Source organism: Vigna radiata, chromosome 8 (assembly GCF_000741045.1).
Source record: "Vigna radiata var. radiata cultivar VC1973A chromosome 8, Vradiata_ver6, whole genome shotgun sequence".
Classification (NCBI taxonomy): Eukaryota; Viridiplantae; Streptophyta; class Magnoliopsida; order Fabales; family Fabaceae; genus Vigna; species Vigna radiata.
In genome coordinates this window covers 40,365,594-40,390,246 of record NC_028358.1, presented here as the reverse complement: position 1 = coordinate 40,390,246, position 24,653 = coordinate 40,365,594, and the positions used below count along the sequence as shown (strand labels likewise).

Below are 24,653 nucleotides of genomic sequence, written 5' to 3'. Positions count from 1 at the left end.
ATACCCTTGAGTGAAAACATTTAATTTGAGTAAGAAAATAATATTTTTTCTTAAGAAAAATATATTATTAAAGAACTTTGTACAACAATTTTAATAACAACTCAAATCATATAAAATTTCACAAGAAAAAACCTATTCTATCACTAAACACGCACAAAATTTATATTCCAATCATTTCCACCCACAAAAATCATTCAAAGTTTCTTAGAACCCGCGTTTTGTCCCCTAGTTCTAATTATTGCCCAATGTCGTCTTCTTCTTCTTCTTTTTTTTATCTAAGTGTGTCCTTTTTATTTTTGCATGCATGCATTTGTAGTTAATTTTTTGTTTTTTATTCTTTTTGTATACAAGGAGGGTCAAAGCCTTTATGAACTTATATGTTAATAGTTTTTTGACAATTAATCATGTGTCACTATTTTATTAGTCAGTATATTTGAAACAGATCAATCATGAGCTACAATATAAGCAGTTGTAAAAAATTTGTCAAAAAAAGTTGTTAAAGAAACAATAATCTGATCCTTAATCTGGTATCAGAGCTTTTTTAATGAAGAACTCTGTTGTGCTTGGTTTACTCTGATTCTTTCTTCTTGATTCTTTTCTTTTTGCATTTCTTTTATCTCTCTTTTATCATCATGGCAAAAGATGAAAAATTTGAAAAGTTATCTTTGTCAAGTGAAAGTTATTTATATCTACATCCTGGAGAAAGTTCAACTATGGATCTTGTGTCTCTTGTGTTAGATTCAAGCATATCAGTAGGTCCATGCTGATGTCCTTAAGCTCGAAGAACACCATACAATTTGTGAATGAATCCATTGTTGAACCTGGGAAGAATGATCCCGAGCATTGATAATGCTAATTCCTACCATTATCTAAGCATCATTATCTAAACCCTAAGCCTTATACCATATACCCTAAGCCCTAAACTCTAAACCATAAACTCTAAACCCTAAACCTTATACCATTAACCTTAAACCCTATACCATAAACCCTAAATCACAAACCCTAAACCCTAAACCATAAACCCTTTACCCCAAACCCTAAACCCTAAACACCAAACATTAAACACTAAACCTTATACCATAAACCCTAAACCACAAACCCTAATCCCTAAGCCCTAAACCATAAACCCTAAACTCTAAACCATAAACCCTAAACCCTATACACTAAACCCTACATACTAAACCTTAAACCCGATACCCTAAACCCTATACCCTATACCCTAAACCATAAACCATAAACCCTAAGCCGATCTAAGCCAAACCAAACTGAAGCGAGCCAGACCAAACTGAGCCGAGATGATCAAATGAGTAGAGTCTAGTTGAGCTGAGACAAATCGAACCAAATCGTATTGAATTGAGCTGAGTCAAATCGATCCGAACCGAAGCAAGCTAAACCAACCTAGTCGAGCCGAACGAAACTTAACCTAGCCAAGTCGAATTTAACCTAGCCGAGCTTAACTGAGCCAAATCAAGGCAAAACAAGCGAAACTGAGTTGTGCCGATCCGAACAAGCCCAACAAGCCGAGCTGAGCCAAACGAGCCCAGCCGAGCCAAAAAGCCGTCCCACACCAAGCTAAGTTGTATGAAACAAAATTGAGTTGAACTTAATAGAACTAAGCCAAACGAGACGATCTGAACCAGGCCGTATAAAATCGAATCAAACCAAACTGAACCAAACCAAACCACATCCGAACCAAACTTAACCTTGCCGTGCCAAACCAAGAAAACAAAATTTATCATCTTTTCACAAAATGATGGATTAAGCATATCAAATGTATTCCTAAACAAGGTCTATTATATTTCTAAAACTCTCCTCAATATTATACCTTGAATATTTTGGTTAAAACCATGCATAAACATGTTAGTTCTAAATTTTAGCCACGTGATAAACTCCATATATATATATTACACTATTTTTAACATTTTGGTTGTAACTAATTGATTAATTAAATTATAAAAATAATAAATTATTTTATAACAATTAATTACAGATTATTTATTTGTGCTAAAAAGTTATAATTAGCCTAAATTAATAAATAATTCGGTATAAACTATCACTGTTCAATTTTTATGAATAAAATAACATTCATTGACGTGTTTCGTATTGTTTTAAACCATTAAATAATTAAAGAGTATACTTATTTTAATTTTTGAGACAATTATCAATTTTTAAGGGAGAAAATCATCTTTGTGAGAGACTCATGGAATAAATAATTGGCAAATCTAGAAGAATTAAAAAAATTATTTATGACAATAAAGTACAAAGGAAAATATTAATTGAATTCGCAAAAGCAACGGTAAGAAATGGAGTGGGTACTAATGTCATTTAAATTCTTTACGAGGGACAATAATGTAAAAGAGTACTAGTTACCGTTGAAACCCATTTCATTCATATAAAGTGGCTTTTGCTTATTCCTATTTGAAAAGTGATCGACAAATAAAAAAAATACAGAGAAAGAAAGCAAGAGCGAATTGTTAGAGAAAGAAGCAGTTAATCCAGAAATCACAGAAAGGAGTTATTTGTAAGTTTTCCTTTCGCTTTGTTGTGATATTTTCATTTTATTTGCGTGCATGTATGTTGGTAGATTTTCTAATCTGTTTCTCCGTAGTGTGAAAGAAGATCTTGTTTCATATTTTTTTTTTCTCCGGTAAGTTTAGTAGAAGAAAAATGTGAGGGTTTTTTGTTTTTGGATTTTGAAATCTTCAGTTGTTTTTGGGTTGGGAAATTTGAAATCTTGAGCGGGGTTTTCTATTTCTTTTAGTCGAGCGTATGATTTGAGGGCTTGTCTCGTTGCATTCAATTGAGCATTTGCATCAAGCATCACTCGAAATATTGGGATTCAGTTTAAGTACCTTAATGGAGAATATTAGTTTAAGTACCTTAATGGAGTAGGTTGTTGATTTTTCTCTGAAAATAGAGACAGAAATTTGGTGTAATCATTTGTAGGATGGTTTAACCTTCTTACAATATATACGCAGGGCGTTCATTTGAACATTGACAACATTAACGAAAATGGCAGCAAGAACTGGTCGCTTGCTTCAAAACCATAACCTCAATGTCCATGTTAATGGTATGTGGTTCTTTTGGTTTAAATTTTTTCCATCATTGATTGGTTTTCTGGTCGTTTTTTAGTTTTTACTGTGCCTAGGCTTATTCATGATACTGGCGCAGGAGCAGGATCTGTTTCTGAGAAGGCAGATTTACCAGGACAGAGGAAAGGTAGAGCTGGGGGAAGAAAACCACTTGGAGATCTATCCAATGCTGGGAACCTCATCAACCAATTTGATGGAAAGAAAGCCCTTGATGGTTCATTGAACATTGGCAAACCCTCTGTTAATCAGGCGCCCAAGTTGCAGAAATCTAAGAATCTTGAAACTGAAAAAAGAATCACCAACAAAGCTTCTGGAAAATCACTTACTGGTAGCAGGAAAGCACTTTCTGACATTTCAAACTCGGGGAAGCCGCAAGTTCCTGATATTAAAAATAAACACACCCTGAAGCCTAGTTCGCTGATAGAGGAATCTCTTCCTCCCAGTGCAATTGCTGAAGAACGGATCTTGCATGATCATAAGAAATGTATAAAATCACAGGTTGAAACTGCAGATGTGCATCACTTTTTCAAGACTGTTGGACTTGAGTATGGTAATTGTTATTGCATTTAAAATTATTATTTTTGCTAGTTGAACTTTGTGAATGAAAATGTTTTTCATTTTGGCTGGTAGTTGGTTTTTACTTATTCATTTATTTATGATCAGATGCAGATGATCACATGGCAATTTCCTTTGAGCTGCCGGCAATAAGTAAACTGAAGGTTTGTTTTGGTAGTTCTTCTGTTTCTTCTGGTCTTCTTTGTCCTCCTCCCCCCTTCTAACTCTATATTTCTCCATTCTTTCAGTCTGAAAGTGCATACTTGGAATTGGAGGAGGTGCCTGAGCGGTTGCCTGAAATGCAGTCTCTATCTGCTACGCATGGTTCCCCAGCAAACTGCAAGACTCCAGGGTTATCAAGTTACCGTACAATGTGGAGTGACTCTACTGTCAACTTCAAGTTGATTGAGACACCAAAAGTGTCCAAAAATTGATTTCTCATGCAACAATTTAGAACCTGATATGAGTAGGTTTTGCCACAGATGGTGTTGGCAATGATAGTAGTATTTTTTGTTGATCTTAGATATTTTGTGCCTCAGATGTGTGATTGTTGCGAATTTTAGTAGACATGTTCATATCCGTAATATTTTGTAAAGGTTTACTGTGCTCCCCAAGTCATTCCCGTGAATGTTCTTTTTCTTGGAGATCGGTGTAATGTTGAAGTTCTTATTCTTATGCGCGCAAGTTATTTTTTTGGGTTAAATATGTTTTTCGTCTCCCAACTATGTTTTGTGTTTAGTCTTCTTTTAAAATATAGTACAATTTAGTCTTTCAACTTTAGAAAACTCTGGTATTAAGTCCTTTTTACCAAATTTTTTTAACTTTATTTGCTGTTTCAAATGCGTTTCTCAGTTAACATTGAAGCAAAAATATGTCAAAATGTGTAAATAATCCAAATGCTATAATGTAACGTGCTTGAAACAGCAAATAAAGTTTAAAAAATTTGGTAAAAAAGACTAAAACTATAGTTTTCTAAAGTTGAAGAACTAAATTGTATACTTTGAAAGAGGAACTAAACACAAAAACGGTCAATAATTGGAGAACGAAAAACATATTTAACCCGTTATTTTTTTGGCATCTTTGTAAGTCTTCGTTAACTGTTTGATAACCACATATCTTAACACTAGGTAAATCTTACTCATGTGCACAAAGGAGGTACTATTTTGCAAGTTTAACTTTTGTAACCCAATATGAGTTTCACTTTGTCTTAGCCACAGAACGTAACATGCGGTTTTTGTTAGTGCCGCCACCATTAGATTTTTCATTATTATATTAATTTGAACGTACAAAAACATTTGCTTCCATAGTACTGAAATCAATTTAATCATATCAAATGTCTTGTTACTACCTGCTTACAGTAATTCTGATTGCATGAGGGAAATGAAGTAGAAATTTTCAGAGAGTGCTTCCCCAAGTTCATCTTCCACTTCCAAAATTATTAATTTATTCTTTTATTTAAAAAAAATTGTATTATTATTAGACTCAAACTAATATAATAAGATTTAAACAAAATTATTAATAAATCTTTAAAATTTAAGTTTATCCCAAAAAAACTTTCTTAGAAACTTAAACTTTTTATCTTTTATTCGGCTTTTCATGTGTGTCACCCTGTATCAAGTTTGCTTCTTTCAACCAAATTTGCATTCCTTATTTTCTTCATGTTGGTTTTGTTTTGGACGACTTCTTTATTCTACCCAACTTTTCAGTAATTGCGACCAACTTGTTTTTAACTTTAAGCGATTTCTCAATAATATTGGCCGACCTCTTAACAACATTGGTCAACTTCTTCATCTCGTCCTAAATCTTACTTATCATATTTTTTGTCATCTCAATATACAAGTTTCTCACACCTTAGTTCTTCTCGACATTTTTATCTTCCTTTTCCCGTTTTCATCTAGTTCAAGAACACTAGATGTTTCCTCCTTCTTGTTAAGAGTCGCCTTCTTCAGCTCTTCAAGTTCGACCCTTTGTTTATTCATAATCTCATTAGCTTCATCCACAAGTCTTCTATTCGCTGAATCTCTTCATCTTTTTGTTTGCGTTTCTTTTCCAGGTTTGCCTTCTCCACATTTACCACACAATTTGCCGATATCACTTCATCCGTTATTGGAATCGAGCTCTTTGCCATCACTAAGATTCTACACTCTTCTTCTGCATCTTCAGTAAAGAGATTTGTCTCTTTGTCTTAGCCTTGTAATACTTTGCAATGTTGTCAGCCTACCAAAGTTGTAGTACTTCCTCGATTTGCACTCGTTTGCATAGTGGTCGTATTTGCCACACTTAAAACACTTCACTCTTGACTGATCTCCTCAACCTTTCTTTTGTCCTCAGTCATGCCAATTTTGTTGATCGATTTCCTTTTCATTATCTTTTTAAAAATTACCTCGACCACGTCCTCTGCCTCCAAGACCTTGGCTTTGAGTATTTCGAGTTTCACTCAAGTCAAATTGCGCCAGTAGTGCTTGGTCGAGAGGTTCAACCCGTTCATCCCATCTCTTTCTCCTTTGTTCGTGGGTTTTTAATGACCCAACAAGTTCATCCATTGTGAGAACTTTTGATTTTAAAATGGCGCACACGATACTTTCAAAATCTTTTGTGAGTGATCTCAAGATTTTTCCACAACCTGATTAGGTGACATTTGTTCTCCATTCCTGTCGAGTTGGTTGGCCACCTTCTCTACTTGAGTTATGTACTCAGTTACTGCTCTTTGGGTCCCATCTTTAATGGTTCAAACTCCCCTCTAAGAGCTTGTATTCAGACTCGTCTAATGTAGTTGTCACCTTTATACACAACCTTTAATATTCCCCAGGCTTTCTTTATTGATGCGACATTCACTATTTTTTTGAATCCAAACTCATCTTATTGTAGAGAAAATACAATGTTGACTCATCTCTTGTACGTGATTTCTTCAATGTAGTCATCTATGTCATCGTCTGATGTTCGTCCCTACTAGGTTCTTGTACCCATCTTCCACCGTATTCCAAATGTCCTAGGATCTCAATAGCGTCTTCATTTATAGGCACCAACTGTCATAATTAATTTTTCTCATAAGTTGTGGCACACTCATACCATTGACAACCTTTGTCATTTCTCTTACAAAACACTCAAACACTCAAAGTTTATCTCACGACTCTCTCCTCCCGGGACCCACACTATGATAATACTCTTCAATTCACTGTGCTTATTTTTATTAAACCTTGACGATATTTAAATAGATACAAATTGGGTCTTAGACCAAGTACAAACAATAAAAACTAAAATTAAAATATCAACACACTCAAAATAAAAACAACTACTTAATCTATCTCGATGTTGTATCAACTAAATAAAATAATACTACATAGTAATAAAATAAGATTCAAACAAAATTATTAATAAATTCTTAAAGTTTTAAGCTTATTGCAAGTTCCCGTATCTGTGTTTGGAGTACCTGGATCATAGAGACTATAATTCTACTCGGGATTTATTGTGTTAAATCATCAAACTTTCCATACAGAAATTCACGGTCATTCTTGAATCCTCCACTCTCCTTACAGATCCAAACCCCATAACTACTCTGCCACCACCGGATCATGCGCGGAGTGGTTGAAGAATGAGGACATAGGAGACTGACTACATACGCAAAATTCACAACCCATAATAGATTCAAAAAGTTAAACACCAATTCATTGGTCTTTCAGTCGTTCTATTACATTTCTTTACCCTATCTTATGTTGATTCTGCATATTTTATATTTGTAAATAATATTCAGCCTAGTAAAAGTAAAACATGTGAAGGTGAAGATAGAGTTGCAAGAGTAGAGAGTTTAACTCTGCAAACAAGAAGAAAGGTATATGTACTTCCTGCATATGTTGCTGTGATTTTGTGATTTAATATAATTTTCCATGTCCTGTAGGTATGTTTAAGGCACAAAAGTGAGACGGAGTAGATGGTGAAAGTAAATTTTGCACCACTTGTATACGATGTACTGTTTAAAAATCTCTAGCACATTGATATGAGAATCAGCACCTAGGTAGAGCATAACTAGAGGGTTGAGTCAAAGTGGAACAACATGTGCAAGTACTATGGACACAAAGCAGTAAGGAAAAGAAAGCATCTGATGTGGTTCTTCTCATTTCTTGGTCTCTACTGTGGTTCTTTCAGTGTAAAGGAAATTCACTTGGTGCAATCTACTCCACCACCAATGGGCAGTTATATGTTTTGCTCTTGCAAAGTTGAATTAGGCTATGACTTTTGCAAAAGGGACACTTTCTTAACACTGGCCTAACTCTTATAGGAACCTTCAGTGGTTCAATTTACTTCATTTCTGTGATGTCAGGGACGTCAGTGTTGGATGTCCAACACTCAACACTTCCAGTGATTGTGTCTTGAGATTCCTTTTTTTTAACATTGTGTAGGTTGTGCCTCATCTTGATTTTGATTGCGACAAAGTTTACTCGCTTAAAAATAGAATACAAGATCGAGAAGAAAGATACAGAGTTCATCCTAGGCCAGCGTGTTACAATTTCACCAAACTAACCACAGTATGCAAAACAAAATTATCCGTTTTACATAAGATCTACAAACAAAATAATCACTTTTATACACTGTATTACATGATTGTATGATCGAAAGATCCTAAGACTCCCCTAGATGAAGAGGAATAACCAAATTAATACACGCAGCATTTATGTATCTCACCAGCTGAAGCTAACTGACTCAAAGTGTAGGTCATCTGTGGAACAAGAAGTGCAAATTGATGCTACTTCATGTCTCATTTTTCTTGGGCCACTAACAAGAACTCCAATGCTTGATCCATCACAGCCGGATAGTATTTCTGCCAAAGAATGAAAATTTCCTGTTTAAGATTTTAATTGAACATCCACACCAGAATTTAGTCTTTCTAAAATGTAGCTAGAAACTTGTGTTCACAAGTAAAAATCTCATAATTTTAGTAGCATATCTTTCAATAAGCATTACTTGTTTTTACATCATTGAAGTTTTGGTTTGATGTCATTTAGCTAAAAAATATTCAATGTAAATATATTTAACTAAGCTTCCAGAAGTGTAACCAATTAATTCGAAAAACATGGGACAAAATAAAAAAATAATCTTACTTTTTATGTCTGGTGTTTCTCCATAGTGTACGTTAGCTGTTTGGACAAGGGATTGGAGGGGAAGGCTGCCTAATTCTTTGTCAGCATTGTAGTATCCTGAACCCGGAGAAGTTGATTGATCTGATGTGTAGATGTTTTTAATCTGCCCCAAATCCTTGTTCTGTTTCTTGTTCCATAGGAAAGCAGATGTTGCTACAATGGCAATAGATATGCATATGAATAACATGCTTAAACTTGACCTTGAAAAATTAGGGTATATCAGGTCCGTATTATGGTCAATTGGATATATGTAGTATCTAGTTAGGATGCCAATAAGTAGAAGGAATAATATAAAGGAGGATGAGATGATAATGCTAAGGTAGAGCCAACTGTTTTTTCCTAAAACTTGAGAAACTGGTTCATCTAATAGATTTGCCTTGAACCATGATGTTTGAGTAAGCCTTTTGTCATTCATGTCTGGCTGTTTCTCTCTGGTTACATAGGCTTCAATATGGAGCTGCAAGCGTGAGATATCGAAGGTGGTGGTGGTGGCGGAAACTGGGAGGATGAGGTCTATCATGGAGAGATCAATACACTTCCTGAAGGCACACAGAAGAAGAACTCTTGGAGTTTTGCCACCTTCAGTGTTGGCCTTAAAGACCAGTGAACGGATTATGGAAATGAAAGGAGTAATGCCACTTCCTCCACTTATCAACACAAGCAATTCATGCCTGCATGCATGGAAGGTTTCATCAAGTCCTACTCTGTGAAGTTTAATCTAACACAAATATTCTTTGATTCATTAAAAAATAATACAGTGGAACAGTTCCTCTAGCAAGTCTCTACTACCTTGAATAAAAGGCTGAACCCGTTCCATAGGGTCCTTCAATGGAGACATCAAGGTGGGATAATGGAGATGAAGATGATAGCTTCTGGTACAAAGATTTGGACCAGGTTCCTGAACTTTTAATGACAACGCTTAAGGTGTCAGGATCAGTATCACTGCAGGAGGTGACTGTAAAAGGGTGCCACTGCAACTTGGAAATACTAGGAACATTAATGAAAATGGTGCTTGTGGGAGCATAGCTCAGTCCTGTTGTAGCAAAATGAGAGAGAAATAAAAAAATTGGAACTTCAAATAGAATCAGATACACAGTTCATAAAGAAGTTCTTAGAGACATTCATTCACCTAGGTTCTTGGAGAAATTTAATTCAACAGCTTCACAAGGCAAAACTCTGGCAGAAACCAACCGAATTTTTTGCTGAGACTGTAGGAATCTCAAGTAGCGGTCGATCATGAATAGGTAAAATCCTGGAAGCACCACGCAAGAGGAGGAAAATCCCAAATGTAGCACATAGAAGATTACAAAGACAATGTAGAGGTAGTGAGTGTAGAAGAAAAGCTCAAAAGCTTTTCGCCTTATGGAAGGTAAGGTAGCAGCCCACATGATTAATCCAGCAAGTAGAGAAATTTCTCCAGCCACATTTGACACTCCAACTTTGTTCCATTTGAATATCTGCATGAAAATGACCAAAGAGCATTGACTTTGAAAAGGTTGGCATTTGCTATTTTAAAGTTGTCTATTATTTATTTATTAATTACCTCTAAGATTTGGTGTGTCTTATACCAAAAAATGATATAACCAAGACCATGGGCTGTGAAGAGGAGCATTGCAGTGTGTCCGAGCCATATATGATACTTGATGCTTCCCTCTGAAGTTAGGCCAAGGAGCCTCAAAATTGAAGACCCTCTTGAGACTGGAAAGAACAATAAAGCCAAACAAATATTCCCAACAAGGCCTAAAGCAATGGCTGAATATTCGAGCTTGACTTCCCACCTGTGCAACAAGAAATATTCTGTTTCAGGAAACTCAATTTTTATGATTTGAAAACTGATGTGAAATTAAGAGTGATGGATTATTCTCTCACACTTGGTCTCTCTCCTTAGCTGCATCTTGCGCGGCGCTTGCAAACATGCTATGCAAGTAGGAGCAAAAGGTCCATATCAAGAGTAAAACAAACATGATGGCGAAAGAGAGCTCTGTCATGGTGATTATCCCAAGAGGACCTTTTGTAAGCAATGGTCTTTTCCATGATGCCAATCCTAGGAATCTCCCCTTCCTAGAACCAAGAAATTACCAATGTTACCGAGTTTTGAATATCAAAGTGATACAAATGAATAACATAATATATACCTTTCTGTATTGTGATTCCAAGGTTTTTGCTCCAAATGAAGGTATAAACCCGCCAAAGTGGCAATTAGTAAGATTGGAAATGTGTAAATCAGTATGGTTGTCCCTGTGCGAAGAGATGCAAATAAATTAATTATGCAAACTATTTATACCAAATAAATCTGTTCATATTTCTTCTCATACAAAATAGTTTGTGAACAATAAAACCAAATTGAAGAACTTGAAAAAATAGACTATTTTTTCAAATATATGTATCATTTCATTCTTTTGCCCCAAAAATAAGGAAACAATAAATACAAGAATATTATATTACTCTCACGTCAAGACATTTTTTAACCAATTTGTTTTCTCTTTTTATTTATATTATAACATTAATTATCTCATTGTAAATATTATAAGAAATTTAAATTTAAATTACATTACTCTCCAGAATTGCATTGTAGATACATTTTCTATTCTAATAAAAAAGACAGCTCTTTTGTGTGCAATCTGAAACTGCATGAGAAAAAAAAATTATACGTATTAATAAGTTTTACGATGAATTGATATGAAAAAAGTTAATACAATTTAAATTATCTACTCTTTGTGTGTGGGTGAGAAAGTGAAGAGGGAAGAAAGTTGAAAGACATGGTTGTAACATATGTGACAGTGACAGTAACAAACCTTGTTCACCCAAGTATACAGAATCTGCCTTTGCTTCAATGTCTGGAAACCATCGTAGATAGAAGATGTTGGTAGGTCTCACAATCCAAAGCAATAGATACCCAACAAAGATGAACAATGAGAACCACCATATCCCTACTTGCAAATACTTCTTCATCTTCCCAGAAACACCTTCATTTACTTCTGACTCTGAATTCATGCTTCCTCTATCACTCTCTTCAGCTTAAGATGATTCTCTTCCCTCAAACTTTACTCAGCGCACATGCATATATATATATATTTAAACTCCACATGCATAGGGTGGAATTAAAAAAAAAAAATACAGATTGTTAACATGTAAATTATTTCAGTGGTAATATCCTAAAGTCGTGCACATTTGGTGCTTCATTTCGTCCACACATGAGAAAATGGATTTTTCTGATGGAGTTTGATCCCTTTTTTTAACAAGAAACAAAATTTATATAGCTTTTTGGGGTCTTTACAGTGCTATTGTCAATTGTGACATATTTAAAGCCACACACCATGGAAGCCTAGCTTGTCTTTATGTTAACATACCACATAAACAAGTCTCATGTGGGGTTCAAAGTTGGAATAGTCATATATCAACTCTTGTTACTTTTAGGAATTACTTATTAGAAACTTCAAGATATTGCTAAAATATTTATGGTAAGAGGTTTTTTCTTCTTTTTTTATCAAACATATACCAATTCTTTCTGCTTGGATAATGTTATTTTAAATGTATTTTAAGTTCTTCTTTATATGTTAGTTTGAAAGACATTAATATTGGAATGCATGTATTATCGAAATTAAAAATAGATTCATGAAGAAATGGTGATTATTAAGTATAGAGTTTACAAATTTAAAAAATAAAGTATATATAAGTTTATTTTGTAAAATTAAATTGAGTTTGAAATTAAAAATTATTGTAAAGCCAATATATATTTAGGGTTTAGGGTTTCCTATTCATTATTTATGTTTTTTTTAATGTTTCTGTCTAGATATATTTTCATGTTGAATTTAATGTTTTTATGAAAACATTACTTACTAATATTATCTATTGACTTTAAATTTATTCTTTGCGTGTTGGCTTTGAATAATTTTGATTATGTGATTGCCTTCAAAGGGAAGGTTGAGTCCAAGAATGAAGGTACTTAATGTCACTTTCTAACATTTATTTTTGTTTTCTAAATGGATTTTATGGTTGAGGTACATGTGAAGTTCATTAATTCTTATGAAAATTGATTTCTTAGTTTTAACATTGAATTTTAGATGCATGGTCATGGCCTATATCTATAGTCAGAGGCCTTAAAGATCCACCATTCACCTGTTTATAAATACTTCCACAAGGGATAGCAAGATCATATCCTGTATAATATGATTAAAATATTTTAGGTTGAAAGTATATTTTAAAATAGAAAAAAACTGCACCGTAAACTTAGCAAAAACATGAAATGGAAATAACAAGGCCCGTTTAAAGAGTCTCAGACCAAATCCATGGAAATAACAAAAGGCCCGTTTAAAGAATCTGAGACCAAATCCAATGTCAGCATAGGACGTTATTTTTGGGTCTGGGTCTCCAGATTGGTACATCATGCCATAAGAAATGTTTCCAACAATTTCAATATAAAAGAAAAAGCTCTTCCCAATCCTATGGAAGGAGCACAAAAGTAATTGTAAAAGATACACACTAGTGGCAAGATCCCACCTATACATATTTTATACATAGTAAATTTTTTAAATTTAAAACGAGTTATAAGTTTCAAACTAATTAAAATGAATAAGATAAATGATACATAAATAAAAATATTTATAAATTCATTATTTTAATATTTTTAATTAAAAATATTATTTTAGTCTCTTTCATTGATTTTATTAACATCGAATCTTCTAATGTCTCATCATAAAAAACCTCATAATGTAATAATCTGGTAGATTATAGGTTTGTGGTGCTTATTATGGACTTTGATAAATTAATTTTTGTTCTTGTACTTTTTTTTGCTTCTTCTTGGATTTCAGTAATCTTTAAGTAAACTTGAAGCACGTTAAACTCTGCAGAGTCTATGTCAAGCTTTTCGTAAGCTTAAGCTTAAAGGATGCCTTAAAAAAACAAGTATAGATAAGCTAATCACATGGATGTAGTCAAAGTGCATATTAAGAATTCAAACTTATGGTTGAACAAGGACAGCAACGGCCAAAAATAATTTTTTTTTTTAACATAAGAGTAGTGGACATGTGACCTTTTAATAAGAAGCAGGTGCCTGAAAGCAAAAGTAGTGGCAGAATATGCGCAAAGGTCTTTTGGAAGAAGCGACAACATAAACCACTGCACTAATCAACGTGAACCATACAAAAAAACAATGGTCCATACATGCATGCATACAGCCACTGTAAAAAGCCAAAAGGGTTAATTAATATTTTTCATTCTATACAATTTGCAAATGCTTTCTCTCTCTCTCTTTTAATTATTATAATAATTGTACTAATAATGATGTCATTGTGAGTAATGATGAGCCATGGCTTCAAGCAATGGTATTTCCCTTTGTGCCGACATGTGAAAAATGACCTTAATTTCTACAAAATAGACTAATGCATGTGGGAGGAAAAAATCTAGTGCTGTTGACCAAGGCCATGTGATGTGTGATAAGAAGATTCATAATTTCCACTAAGTTGTGAGGATCGTATTAGAGAGGTGCAAAGAATAAATTAATCAGCACTGTGTTGTAAAGCTGGCGTGCACTATAGTGCATATGCCCTTTTGCACTGGAAAACATTAACAATATAATTTGCATTCTACTACATCATAAGATAAGGTTCCAGAGACGCGTGCAAACTATATGTGGTTGCCAATTAGAGATTTCAGTCTGAAACCTACATGATCTGATGACCCCTTATCAACAAATTTGTCAAATACCTATCTTTTCACCCTACTTGAACCCAAGGTGTTTGAAAAAAAGGCATACATATAATTGTTTATGCAGTTTTTCATGCCACAAAATCTGATAACGAATTGGAAGATACCTGGAGAGAGATAGAGAGAGAGAGAGAGAGAGCTATTTGAGGAAAGGAAATCAAAATCTGTCTCAGAGAGCCTTGTTTCCTTCTTTCGGTACACTCTCTGCACAGTAAAAATACTTCATAATTTCATAACTTTAAATAATTAAAGTTTTATTTATTGAACATATATGTTTATATGATACTATAAATATGTTTTCTTTTCTTGCAGAAATTTAGGCCTGCATATACAAATCTTAGATTACATGCATTTTATATAAACGATGGAAGACGATGCTACACTTACTTTTGTCGTTTTTATAGATTTTTTTGCCATGTAAAACTGTATTTGCTTGTAACCTTTTAAAAGTATCTCCTATAAGTTACTAAAAGTATTCATTAACTTTTTGTTCCAACAGTTGCTTGTTTAACTTACCTCTAAACGTTTTTCACTCATTAAATTTTTCTTTAGCGCTACCATGTCACAGCTATGTTCACTACAGGTAATTCTGTTCCCACATCAATATTCGAATTTGTGCCCAGAAGTTTAGATGAAACAACATGTATCAGTGTTTTAGAACTGCATGCGACTAACATTGTAATTCGTTAAAATCAACAGTTATATGAAGTGGAGCGCTGAGAAAACTAATGCAGATTTGTGAGAAATGTCCAAAAATGTTGAGTTTCAAATCAACTAACCATAAAAAGCAAATGCAAGAGTAGGTGTTATCCTTTGACTTGTGCTTACCAAATTCATGTACTATATATTATATCTTCCTTCTCAAATCTTCGCTGGGACTTCAGTCACTGTCTCTCTGTGTGTCTGTTGTCTTCTTGTTGCAGTTCTGTCCACGCATCACACTTCCCTTTTGCATCCTCAAACTTGATACTACTCATGGCATGTGTTTTCCTCAGCGTGATACACTCTTGAAGGAATCGAAAGGCCAAAATCAAAACTTTCTTCAATGAACACCTTATTCCTCATACCCTCTATCCTTCTCCTTCTCCTTCTCACACCCTTCTCAGTTTCATTCTCCCCCACAGATAACTTCCTTCTCAGTTGTGGATCACACAACAATGTTTCCCTCTTCAACAGAGTCTTCACGGGCGATTCCACCAACCCAAGTTCCAATTTTCTCTCTTCAGGTGATTCTGTTTCACTCGCATATCAAAAGCCACCTCAGAATTTGCCCACTTTGTACCACACAGCAAGAGTTTTCAGCAGAGGTGGGAGCTACAGGTTCAATATGAAGAAAAACGGCACCCACTTTGTTCGTTTTCATTTCTCCCCCTTCAAGGCTCAAAGTTTTGATCTAAAATCAGCAAACTTTAGTGTCTTTGTTAATGGGGCTTCGGTGCTGAGCAATTTCCAGCCACCTAATGATGTTCTTCTCAAAGAGTTCATTCTAAACATAGAGTCAAACATTCTTGAGATTTTGTTTAGGCCTGTTGCTGACTCAGGTTTTGCCTTTGTCAATGCTTTGGAGGTGTTTACTGCCCCTGTGGATTTTATCATAGATTTTGGAGCCAGGGCAGTTGGTCCTTCTGGGGTGGAAGAGTACCGAAACCTTTCATCTATGGTTTTGGAAACTGTTCATAGGATCAATGTTGGGGGTTTGAAAATAACTCCTTTCAATGACACCCTTTGGAGGACTTGGATTCCTGATGAGGATTATTTGGTGTTTAAGGGTGCAGCAAAGCCTGCAGTGAGCACTCACATACCAAATTACCAGAAGGGAGGTGCAACTAGAGAGATTGCACCTGAAAATGTTTACATGACTGCTCAGCAGATGAATAGGGAAAACTCAAGTTTGGCTTCTAGGTTCAACATAACCTGGAACTTCCCTGTGTCTCCTGGTGGTGTTCCACACTTGGTTCGATTGCATTTCTGCGATATTGTTAGTCCTGCTCTCAACTTGCTCTACTTTGATGTGTACATCAATGGGTACATTGCATACAAGGATCTTGATTTGTCAGCGCTTACCATCCACACTCTTGCATCACCTGTCTATGTGGATTTTGTTACAAATTCAGATGACTCGGGTTTTGTTCAAGTGAGTGTTGGTCCTTCTGAGCTAAGCAGTTCCATAAGGATGAATGCAATATTGAATGGTGCAGAGATAATGGAGATGCTCAATGATGTCCGTACTAAAGTTGTGCATAGGAGGAAGAATTTGTGGGTGTTGGTGGGTTCAGTTGTTGGAGGAATTGCTGTCTTTTTTTTAGTTGTAACTGCTTTTCTACTTGGTACCAAATGCAGGAACAAGAAACCAAAACAAAGGACATTGGAAAGTGTTGGATGGACACCTTTAAGCATGTTTGGAGGGAGTTCACTCAGTAGAAGCTCCGAGCCTGGTTCACACGGACTTCTTGGCTTGAAGATTCCTTTTGCTGAAATAAAATCGGCAACAAACAACTTCGATAGAAATTTGATTATAGGGTCTGGTGGGTTTGGTATGGTCTACAAAGGAGTGTTCAGAGACAATACGAAGGTTGCTGTCAAGAGAGGCATGCCAGGGTCCAGACAAGGCCTTCCCGAGTTCCAAACTGAGATAACTGTTTTGTCCAAAATTCGCCATCGCCACCTTGTTTCACTGGTTGGTTTCTGTGAAGAAAATTCAGAAATGATACTTGTCTATGAGTATGTTGAAAAGGGTCCGCTGAAGAAGCATTTATATGGCTCATCACGACAAACACCTCTCTCTTGGAAGCAGCGTCTTGAAATATGCATTGGTGCAGCCAGAGGTCTTCACTATCTTCACACTGGCTTTGCTCAAGGAATCATCCACCGTGACATTAAATCAACCAACATATTGCTTGATGAAGACTACGTGGCCAAGGTTGCTGACTTTGGTCTTTCAAGGTCAGGACCATGCATCGATGAAACACATGTGAGTACTAATGTGAAAGGTAGTTTTGGTTATCTTGATCCTGAGTATTACCGGAGACAGCAGCTTACGGATAAGTCAGATGTTTATTCATTTGGTGTAGTGCTTTTTGAGGTTCTTTGTGGCAGACCTGCTGTTGATCCACAATTAGCAAGAGAACAGGTCAATTTGGCAGAATGGGCACTTGAATGGCTGAAGAAAGGCATGCTGGACAAAATTGTTGACCCCCATCTTGTTGGACAAATCCAACAAGAATCCTTAAAAAAATTTTGTGAAACTGCAGAGAAGTGTTTGTCTGAGTATGGAGTCGATAGACCAGCTATGGGTGATGTCTTATGGAATTTGGAGCATGCACTTCAGCTCCAAGAAAGTGGACAACAAAGGGAACCACATGCCAACAGCAGTGCTAGTGAAGCTGCAAGTTTGACCAGTACAGTTATTCCTGGAAATCCTTCTACCAACACAGGAGCAGAGAGGGATTATGATAATTTTTCTTCTGATGTTAGTACTAGCCAAGTGTTTTCCCAGCTAATGAACAACGAAGGTAGATAGGTGTATGGTGCAAATATAAGCAAGAGGTATTATAGCAGTACCCTAAGGTTGCATACTTTTTTGTTTTCTGTCAAGTTTTCTTTTGAAAAAAATTGCACCAAAACCAATTAGCAAGATTTATTCATGGAAGGCTCCTTATATAGCACTAGTTCATTCATATTTTCTTACAAATGTTGGAATATCTTCTTGTCTGATATTTAGAGATTGCTTAAAATTTTTGTAGTATAAATTATTCATTAATTTTATACAGCAATTCTGTCTTTGTTCTAGAGCTGAATCAGTCAAATTTGTGATGAGCTATAGGTTGGTGGCCCCTTTTTATGATATATCTGGAATTTCAGTTGAATGTTCTAACTTCAATTCCAATCCTCAGTCTATAAGAGAAACTGTAACGTGAAACAAAGACATGTAGGTTGAATTTACATGGCTCAAATCTCTACCTTATAATATTTCATGAAAGTACTAATCACCAGCAGAACTCTGCATAAGACCATTCTAAATGCATAACATGTTACTTGATTCCTTCAAGAGTGATTCAGATAGCTTAATCACTGACCTCTTCGAACAAAATCAAGAGTGGTAGTCGATGCAACTCAAAAAAGTGAATTTTCTGTAAAAGGTACATATACATGGTCTTTTAAACCAGAACATTTAGAACTGAAATATATCGAAAGTGCAGTTACATTTCACATGCTAATATTCCACATTTCTTTTGATCTTTTTCTAAAGTTTATGATGGTTTTTGTTTCTGAATATATTCTAAAGCTCAGGCAAAGCTGGCCATCACTCTTTTGCCACACGTGAATGAGTTATTTCCCTTTATGCATGAGTTTCATTGGATACAGTGTTCAATTTTAAAACCAGATGGAAATGGAAGCGTGTAGTCTCCACTAAATAATCTACCAGCTAAATTCTTCTATACACTTTTTCTAATCAGTTATATATAGTGAGGTTTCACAAATTTTCAATAATGAGAATAAGATTCATATATAAATGTCACCCCATTAATACCATTCTTATTCAATAGTTTCTTAATCACCATTTTTACTTTTCAAAGTTTCTTTTAGGTTAAGAGTTGCTTAATTAGTAAATTTTAGAACATGATGTAAATTAGCTTAGTCAACAGTAGTTTTTTTCATGATAACAAAATACATTAAGGTATTCAAATAAATACCTTAAAGTTTTTAGTTTAAAAATGTAAAAAGATATATTTGTTAACACAAATATTATCTTTAACAATTTATGAATACTTGTGTTATATTTGTATTATTAATTAAATAAAAATAAAAATTTATAAAAGATAGAAGATTAGATAACATCTAAATTATTGTTCAATACTATTTTTAAAAGATTAAAAATTTATTTGAAAACAATTTAATGAATAATCTATAAAGTATTTAAATGAATATATCATTGTAACTAAGAATGCAAAAATTAATTACCAATTTAACAATTCGGAAATCTAAATTGAACTTAAAGAATGAAAAATTATAATATATGAAAAATATAAGCTTTTTTATTTAGCTATATTACATTTTGATTAATTATTTTATCATATGTAGTAAGTACTTTTTTAATAATTTGTATTCTAAAAGTGTAAAAGATCATTTTAATTGATGGTAAATAACTTTATGCATGATTGCAAAAAAAAAAAATATTTTATTATTTAAAATATTAATTAAATATACTTAAGTACTACTCGACAAATATAAAAACTTGGAAAAATTATATTATCCTTTAATAATGTTCTAGAGGATAAAAATGATCAATTATAATAAATTTTGATAAATATATATTAAAATGTATTAAAAAATCTCAAATGAAAATTTATTCTAAAGAACAATGATTCTAAATATTTCGAATTGATAATATTATTTAATAGTATTATCTAATCAATTTAGTAAAATTATTTTATTTCGAGTAATGAAAAATTAAAATAAATAATTAAGTTTAATTTTAAAATAAATTAATTAAAAAGTGAAATAAAACCTTAAAATGCGTAAAATAAGTTAAAATAAACTACAGTATGAAATAATTCTTTAATGAAAGGAAAGCATTGAAATTTGTAAACCGAAAAATTAAATCTGATATTTTAAATGAAGGTGATACTCAAAGATGATCTACTAAGCTTTAAAAAATCTCCTGATTAATTAATTTAAAGTCACCTTCTTCAAATTTTGTTCTGTCAAAATAAATTCCTTATTTTAAAGAGTTTTTTTATTGCACCGAAAAAGAAAATATTAGAATTCTTTGTCCTTTTGTTCTCTTTCTACCCAAAGCTATATCATATGAGTTGTCAATTTGTTTTTCAACTTCCACAGTAATTACACAAGACAGAAAAATAATATCTTAATTTACAATTTTACTGTTTATTGACTGAAAATTTGATATAAATAAATTTTAATATTTTAAAATATATTAAAAATATTTTTAAGCTATAAAAGTTATATCTTTAAAAACACAGTAGAGAGACAGAAAAGATCAATGAAGAAAATGTTAAGGTAAAAGTGAAGTTAGATATATGCCATGTAATGGTCGGAGAACAAGAACAAAGTCATTGTTCCCATAAACATCTTCTTACATGGTATTTTCACAGTGTCTTTTCTCTTTTTTCGTTTTTTTCTCATTTTGACTCTGGTTTTCTTCACTGCCGTTGACTTCCATTCATAACACTCATCATGCTTTTATCATTATTTCTCATTTTGTGGGATTCTTCACTTTCACCATTTTTTGTTTTGTTTTTGATCCTTGCTGTCTGCCACATACTTGTTGCATATCTTACGAAAAAGTTCATGGTAGGTGATGCTCACTCCATTGGTATTATGTAATGTAAAATCATTTCAGATTTTCAATTCTTTTTCAAGTAGTCTTAAGTTCTCTAATTCTAATTAATAGCATTACATTTATTTTATTACAGTTACCGAATTTTTAAGTAATTTGTTAGGATAACTAATGAATATTTGATTATATTGATTACATTTCCAACATTTTATTGGAGTGAGAAATGTATGTTAGAAATTCCTATATCTTCAAATTTTGATCTTTTAATCTTAAAATGACTATATATCAAGATGTTTGATTTTGCCACTTTTCCAATCAAGCATTACTATTTAAATTCCTACATCTCTAAATTAAATATTCTCTTTATCTCCAGAAAAATAAATAATGTATGTATTGAATAATGTAATTATTGTAAAATCGTTTAAAGAATAATATATTTGGTGTTATTCTTAATTTATCTGTAAAAAGTAAATTGAAATCATTAACAGTGAAGAGAGTATAAAATATGTGAAACACTGTAATTAAATAACAAGACTATGGAAGTCAATCCTAATGGAAAATTAGTAGCTATGCACGCAGTTAACTAAAATCATAAGAAAATACAGTGACAGAAGAGCAACAAGTTAAGTCACACACAGCTGAAGTAGAATGTAGCTGACAAGCACATATGGTACGATGATGATGTACAAAAGACAACCTCCAGTAAAGTAGCAGAAGTTTAAGACTTCACCCAGCACCAACAATGACAGAAATAATGCGATTTTAGCATTTCCATTAGAAGAGAATTCTTGCTTCATTTGCATCCTCTGCAATCTGGAGTGATCTAACAGCTTGTGCTGCTATATAATCAACAGAGAATCCAGTAGAACCCCATCCCACTTCTTCATGCAGCGGTTCATACACATTCTTCTCAAGAGGCCTGCATGTGAAGGACCACTTGCCATTTTCAGAAGAAACAGACCATGTGCCACCACCTTCTACATCAGCAAAACAAGCTCTTGGTCCACCCATGAAGACCTCAAATTCGTGATTATAATTCCAAGTCTTGCATCCGCTCTCATTTATAGCAATCTTACAGGTATCATCTGAATCTTCTCCCAGTAAAACTTGCAAAGCCACCGCTTCAGCAATTGCAGCGCCCTCTTCATCAAGTCTCTGTTGCTCCTCTTTCTTCTTCTGCTTCTTTTTCTCCAGTTCAGAAATGATGGCAGCAGAAGTAGCTAGAGCTTTTTCTAACCGCCTCTTTTTCTTTTCAGCCTGTTTAAGACGATCCAACTCATCTTTCACTGCCTTCTTTTTCGCCTTTCCCACATGTTGCCCTTTATTACATCCCATGTTATCCATAGAACTCATCATATTTATAAATACTCAAAAATAACTTTGGTCAACTCCTATCCTTCAAGAGAGTCTCTTCAGAGTTTTATGCATTTTTCTGCATACAATTTCCCCCCTCTTCCCCTAAACAGTTATGCTAGAATACTTTATTCAGTTGAAGAATCAAGACTGATAACTTCAAACCACTACACCCACTCAGGTCTGTAGGAGTACCTCATTTTGCGGAATATACAATCCCAGAAAGAAACATCAGGAGACAACATCAGAGAAAATTCATAAGCACTCGTAGACCCATTTCTTGGTCCCATTCTTCCTACCTTCCCACAACCCTTGCACTTACCCATCCTCAAAAACCTCCCAACTTAGGAATAAATTATCACCCCACGGTTACAATCTGATTCCAGAACACCCGTCCCAGCTGCAGTAAAAACAAAAAAACACAGCTAAATCGTCATAAACAGATAAAGAGACATTGTAATTTACTGAAAAAACTGACAAGAAAATCAAACCAATCCGGGCATGGTCAGAGTTAAAGGGACTACAACTAGGTTCCAAGTTTTAGTCATGTAAAACATGTTTCATTAAAAACCACAGATGTGACAGCTTTCTATTCTTTTAACAAATAATAACGCAAAAGAAAATATATACTAGAATAGAAGAAAAGAAAACAGTAGCACGACTGAATCACGATAATTAAACATAGAAACAGTAAATCAATATATTCTCGAGTCAAGTACAGCCTATATTTGCTGATAAGAAAAAGCAAAGATTGTATTTGTTGGAGACATGTTGAAGATTGAAAATTGATGAAGGGTGAAGAGTAATGCGGAAAGACATACTAAACATTTTTACTTCGAAAATTGTAATCTGCATAACACTTAAACCAACAAATTGTTCAAAACAAACACACAGAAACCAAGGAAAGGAACACGATAACAGCTTAAACTTCAAGAAGTGAATTATTTGATTATTCTCAAAGAGAAGAGCAGAAGAACCCATTTTCTTCAACTCAAATTCGATTTGTAGTCAAATAGAATTTAAAAACACACACATATGTGTGTGCGTGTGCGTGTATGTATGTAAACGTGTGTATTACTCGACCTGATCAGATCCACCCAATTTGTGAGAAACACTAAACACATTTGAAGTAAAAACCATGCAAACGTACACAACAACACCGTAAGATCTACTCTACCCAGAATTGAAAACATAAACTTTCTTCAAAATCAATGACTCCAAGACAATTAAAAATCAGATCCAGGTACCCATTAAGGGAAACTTGAAAAGAAAAGGAGAAAGAAACCGGAAAAAAAAAGTGCAAACTTGAAATGAGTCAAACCTGAGGGGAATGGCATAGAGAACAGAGGGAGAGATCTCACACAGAATTGGTTTGGGAGCAAAAGTGAAACAAAAAGAGACAAGAAGAAGTAATTGGTGGCAGAGGAAGTGGTTGGATCTGTAGAGAACGTAGTTAAGTAGGAAAATAAAAGAAGGTGAAGATAGGAAAAGTTTTTGAAGTTGAATAGAAGAGGTGACACTTTACGAGAGGAGAAAAGAAAACATGAACAATGTCAATCACGAATGGTGGTGGGACACGTGTCGAGTGAGGAGAAAAAGATCGTCTAGAAAAATCTTACTTTTCTTTTCCCTACGGTTACAGCTTGTGTTGGTTGGGTGTCGAAGGGACACGTGGACCCATTATGGCGAGTGTGGGACCCGCCCAATAACCTAGTGGAACTCGTCCTAGGGAAGAATCCAGCATCTTTTTTAAGGGTGAGGGAGGGACGGTTGAGATTCTTTCTTCTTAAAGATGGTTATAGTGTGGATGCTGTGTAATTTCCACTTCCACTTGAGGCGTGACTTCTTTGATCTCTGCTTTGGTTTCACTTTTTTTTGCAATAAAATGTTATATGTAGACAAATAATTTTTGTATAGTTTGATCAAGAAGCTTTTGATATTAAATATGTTAAATAAAAATTAAATTTAAAAAAATTAAATTTCAAAATGTCACTCTTCCTCTACCCTCCTCTTCTCTTTTGAAATTCTCCTATGTATAATTAAGAAAAAAGTCTCTTTAATAACTTTTTTTTGACAATTTTTTGACAACATGGTCGTCTATGATTGGTCCGTTTCAAATATCTTTTTAAATATAAATTCAAACAAACCAATAAAATGATGACACCTATCCTGTTATTAAAAAATTGTTAAAAAAGAATTGTCAAAATATCATTATCCTATAGTTAGCAGAGTGAATATAAAAATATTACTGTTACTATTTTGAAAAAAAAAAAAAAAGTAGTTCTGTTTTTTCTTCCGTCAGAGTTCCATTTTCGTAGAGGGTGTTTCATCTTACATCTCCAAGCTTTCATCCTGCACTTCCAAAAATTACCATTTTAACCTTAATTAATATTATTTTAATATTTTCTCTTTCTTCATAAAGTCATTCTGCACCTCTCTAATTTTTTCTCTTTCTTATTAAAGTCAACCTACACCCTTCTAATTTTTTTTTCTCTCATCCTACACTATTTT

At 33.9% G+C, this 24,653-nt stretch overlaps 4 protein-coding genes across 9 annotated transcripts; 2 read left to right on the top strand and 2 right to left on the bottom strand.

The window, feature by feature from the left end:
- Window positions 1–2,420: 2,420 nt before the first annotated feature.
- Window positions 2,421–4,350, top strand: LOC106771307 (protein PATRONUS 2). The gene is made up of 5 exons (XM_014657261.2): window positions 2,421–2,521; window positions 2,979–3,070; window positions 3,172–3,642; window positions 3,756–3,811; window positions 3,896–4,350. The coding sequence occupies exons 2-5, from the start codon at window positions 3,013–3,015 to the stop codon at window positions 4,079–4,081; spliced, it is 771 nt and encodes a 256-aa protein (XP_014512747.1). The 5' UTR covers window positions 2,421–2,521; window positions 2,979–3,012; the 3' UTR covers window positions 4,082–4,350.
- Window positions 4,351–8,108: 3,758 nt separating this feature from the next.
- On the bottom strand, window positions 8,109–11,942 carry LOC106769936 (ferric reduction oxidase 2). Its single transcript, XM_014655748.2, has 8 exons — window positions 11,578–11,942; window positions 10,918–11,020; window positions 10,652–10,843; window positions 10,326–10,560; window positions 9,912–10,239; window positions 9,572–9,815; window positions 8,744–9,453; window positions 8,109–8,463 (listed from the first exon to the last, which is right to left on the bottom strand). The coding sequence occupies exons 1-8, from the start codon at window positions 11,774–11,776 to the stop codon at window positions 8,324–8,326; spliced, it is 2,151 nt and encodes a 716-aa protein (XP_014511234.1). The 5' UTR covers window positions 11,777–11,942; the 3' UTR covers window positions 8,109–8,323.
- Window positions 11,943–14,396: 2,454 nt separating this feature from the next.
- On the top strand, window positions 14,397–18,277 carry LOC106772774 (probable receptor-like protein kinase At5g24010). 6 transcript variants are annotated; one of them, XM_014659360.2, is made up of 3 exons: window positions 14,397–14,683; window positions 15,188–15,287; window positions 15,412–18,277. In XM_014659360.2, exon 3 carries the CDS (start codon window positions 15,534–15,536, stop codon window positions 18,006–18,008), a length of 2,475 nt encoding a protein of 824 aa, XP_014514846.1. In that variant the 5' UTR covers window positions 14,397–14,683; window positions 15,188–15,287; window positions 15,412–15,533; the 3' UTR covers window positions 18,009–18,277. The 6 variants fall into 6 exon arrangements, with proteins under 6 accessions (XP_014514846.1, XP_022641313.1, XP_022641311.1 ...); XM_022785592.1 differs by adding an exon at window positions 15,041–15,071 and having other exon boundaries at window positions 15,188–18,277; XM_022785590.1 differs by adding an exon at window positions 14,801–15,071 and having other exon boundaries at window positions 15,188–18,277.
- A 3,006-nt stretch (window positions 18,278–21,283) lies between these two features.
- Window positions 21,284–22,296, bottom strand: LOC106769876. Its single transcript, XM_014655662.2, has one exon. It carries the CDS (start codon window positions 22,143–22,145, stop codon window positions 21,564–21,566), a length of 582 nt encoding a protein of 193 aa, XP_014511148.1. The 5' UTR covers window positions 22,146–22,296; the 3' UTR covers window positions 21,284–21,563.
- Window positions 22,297–24,653: the final 2,357 nt, after the last annotated feature.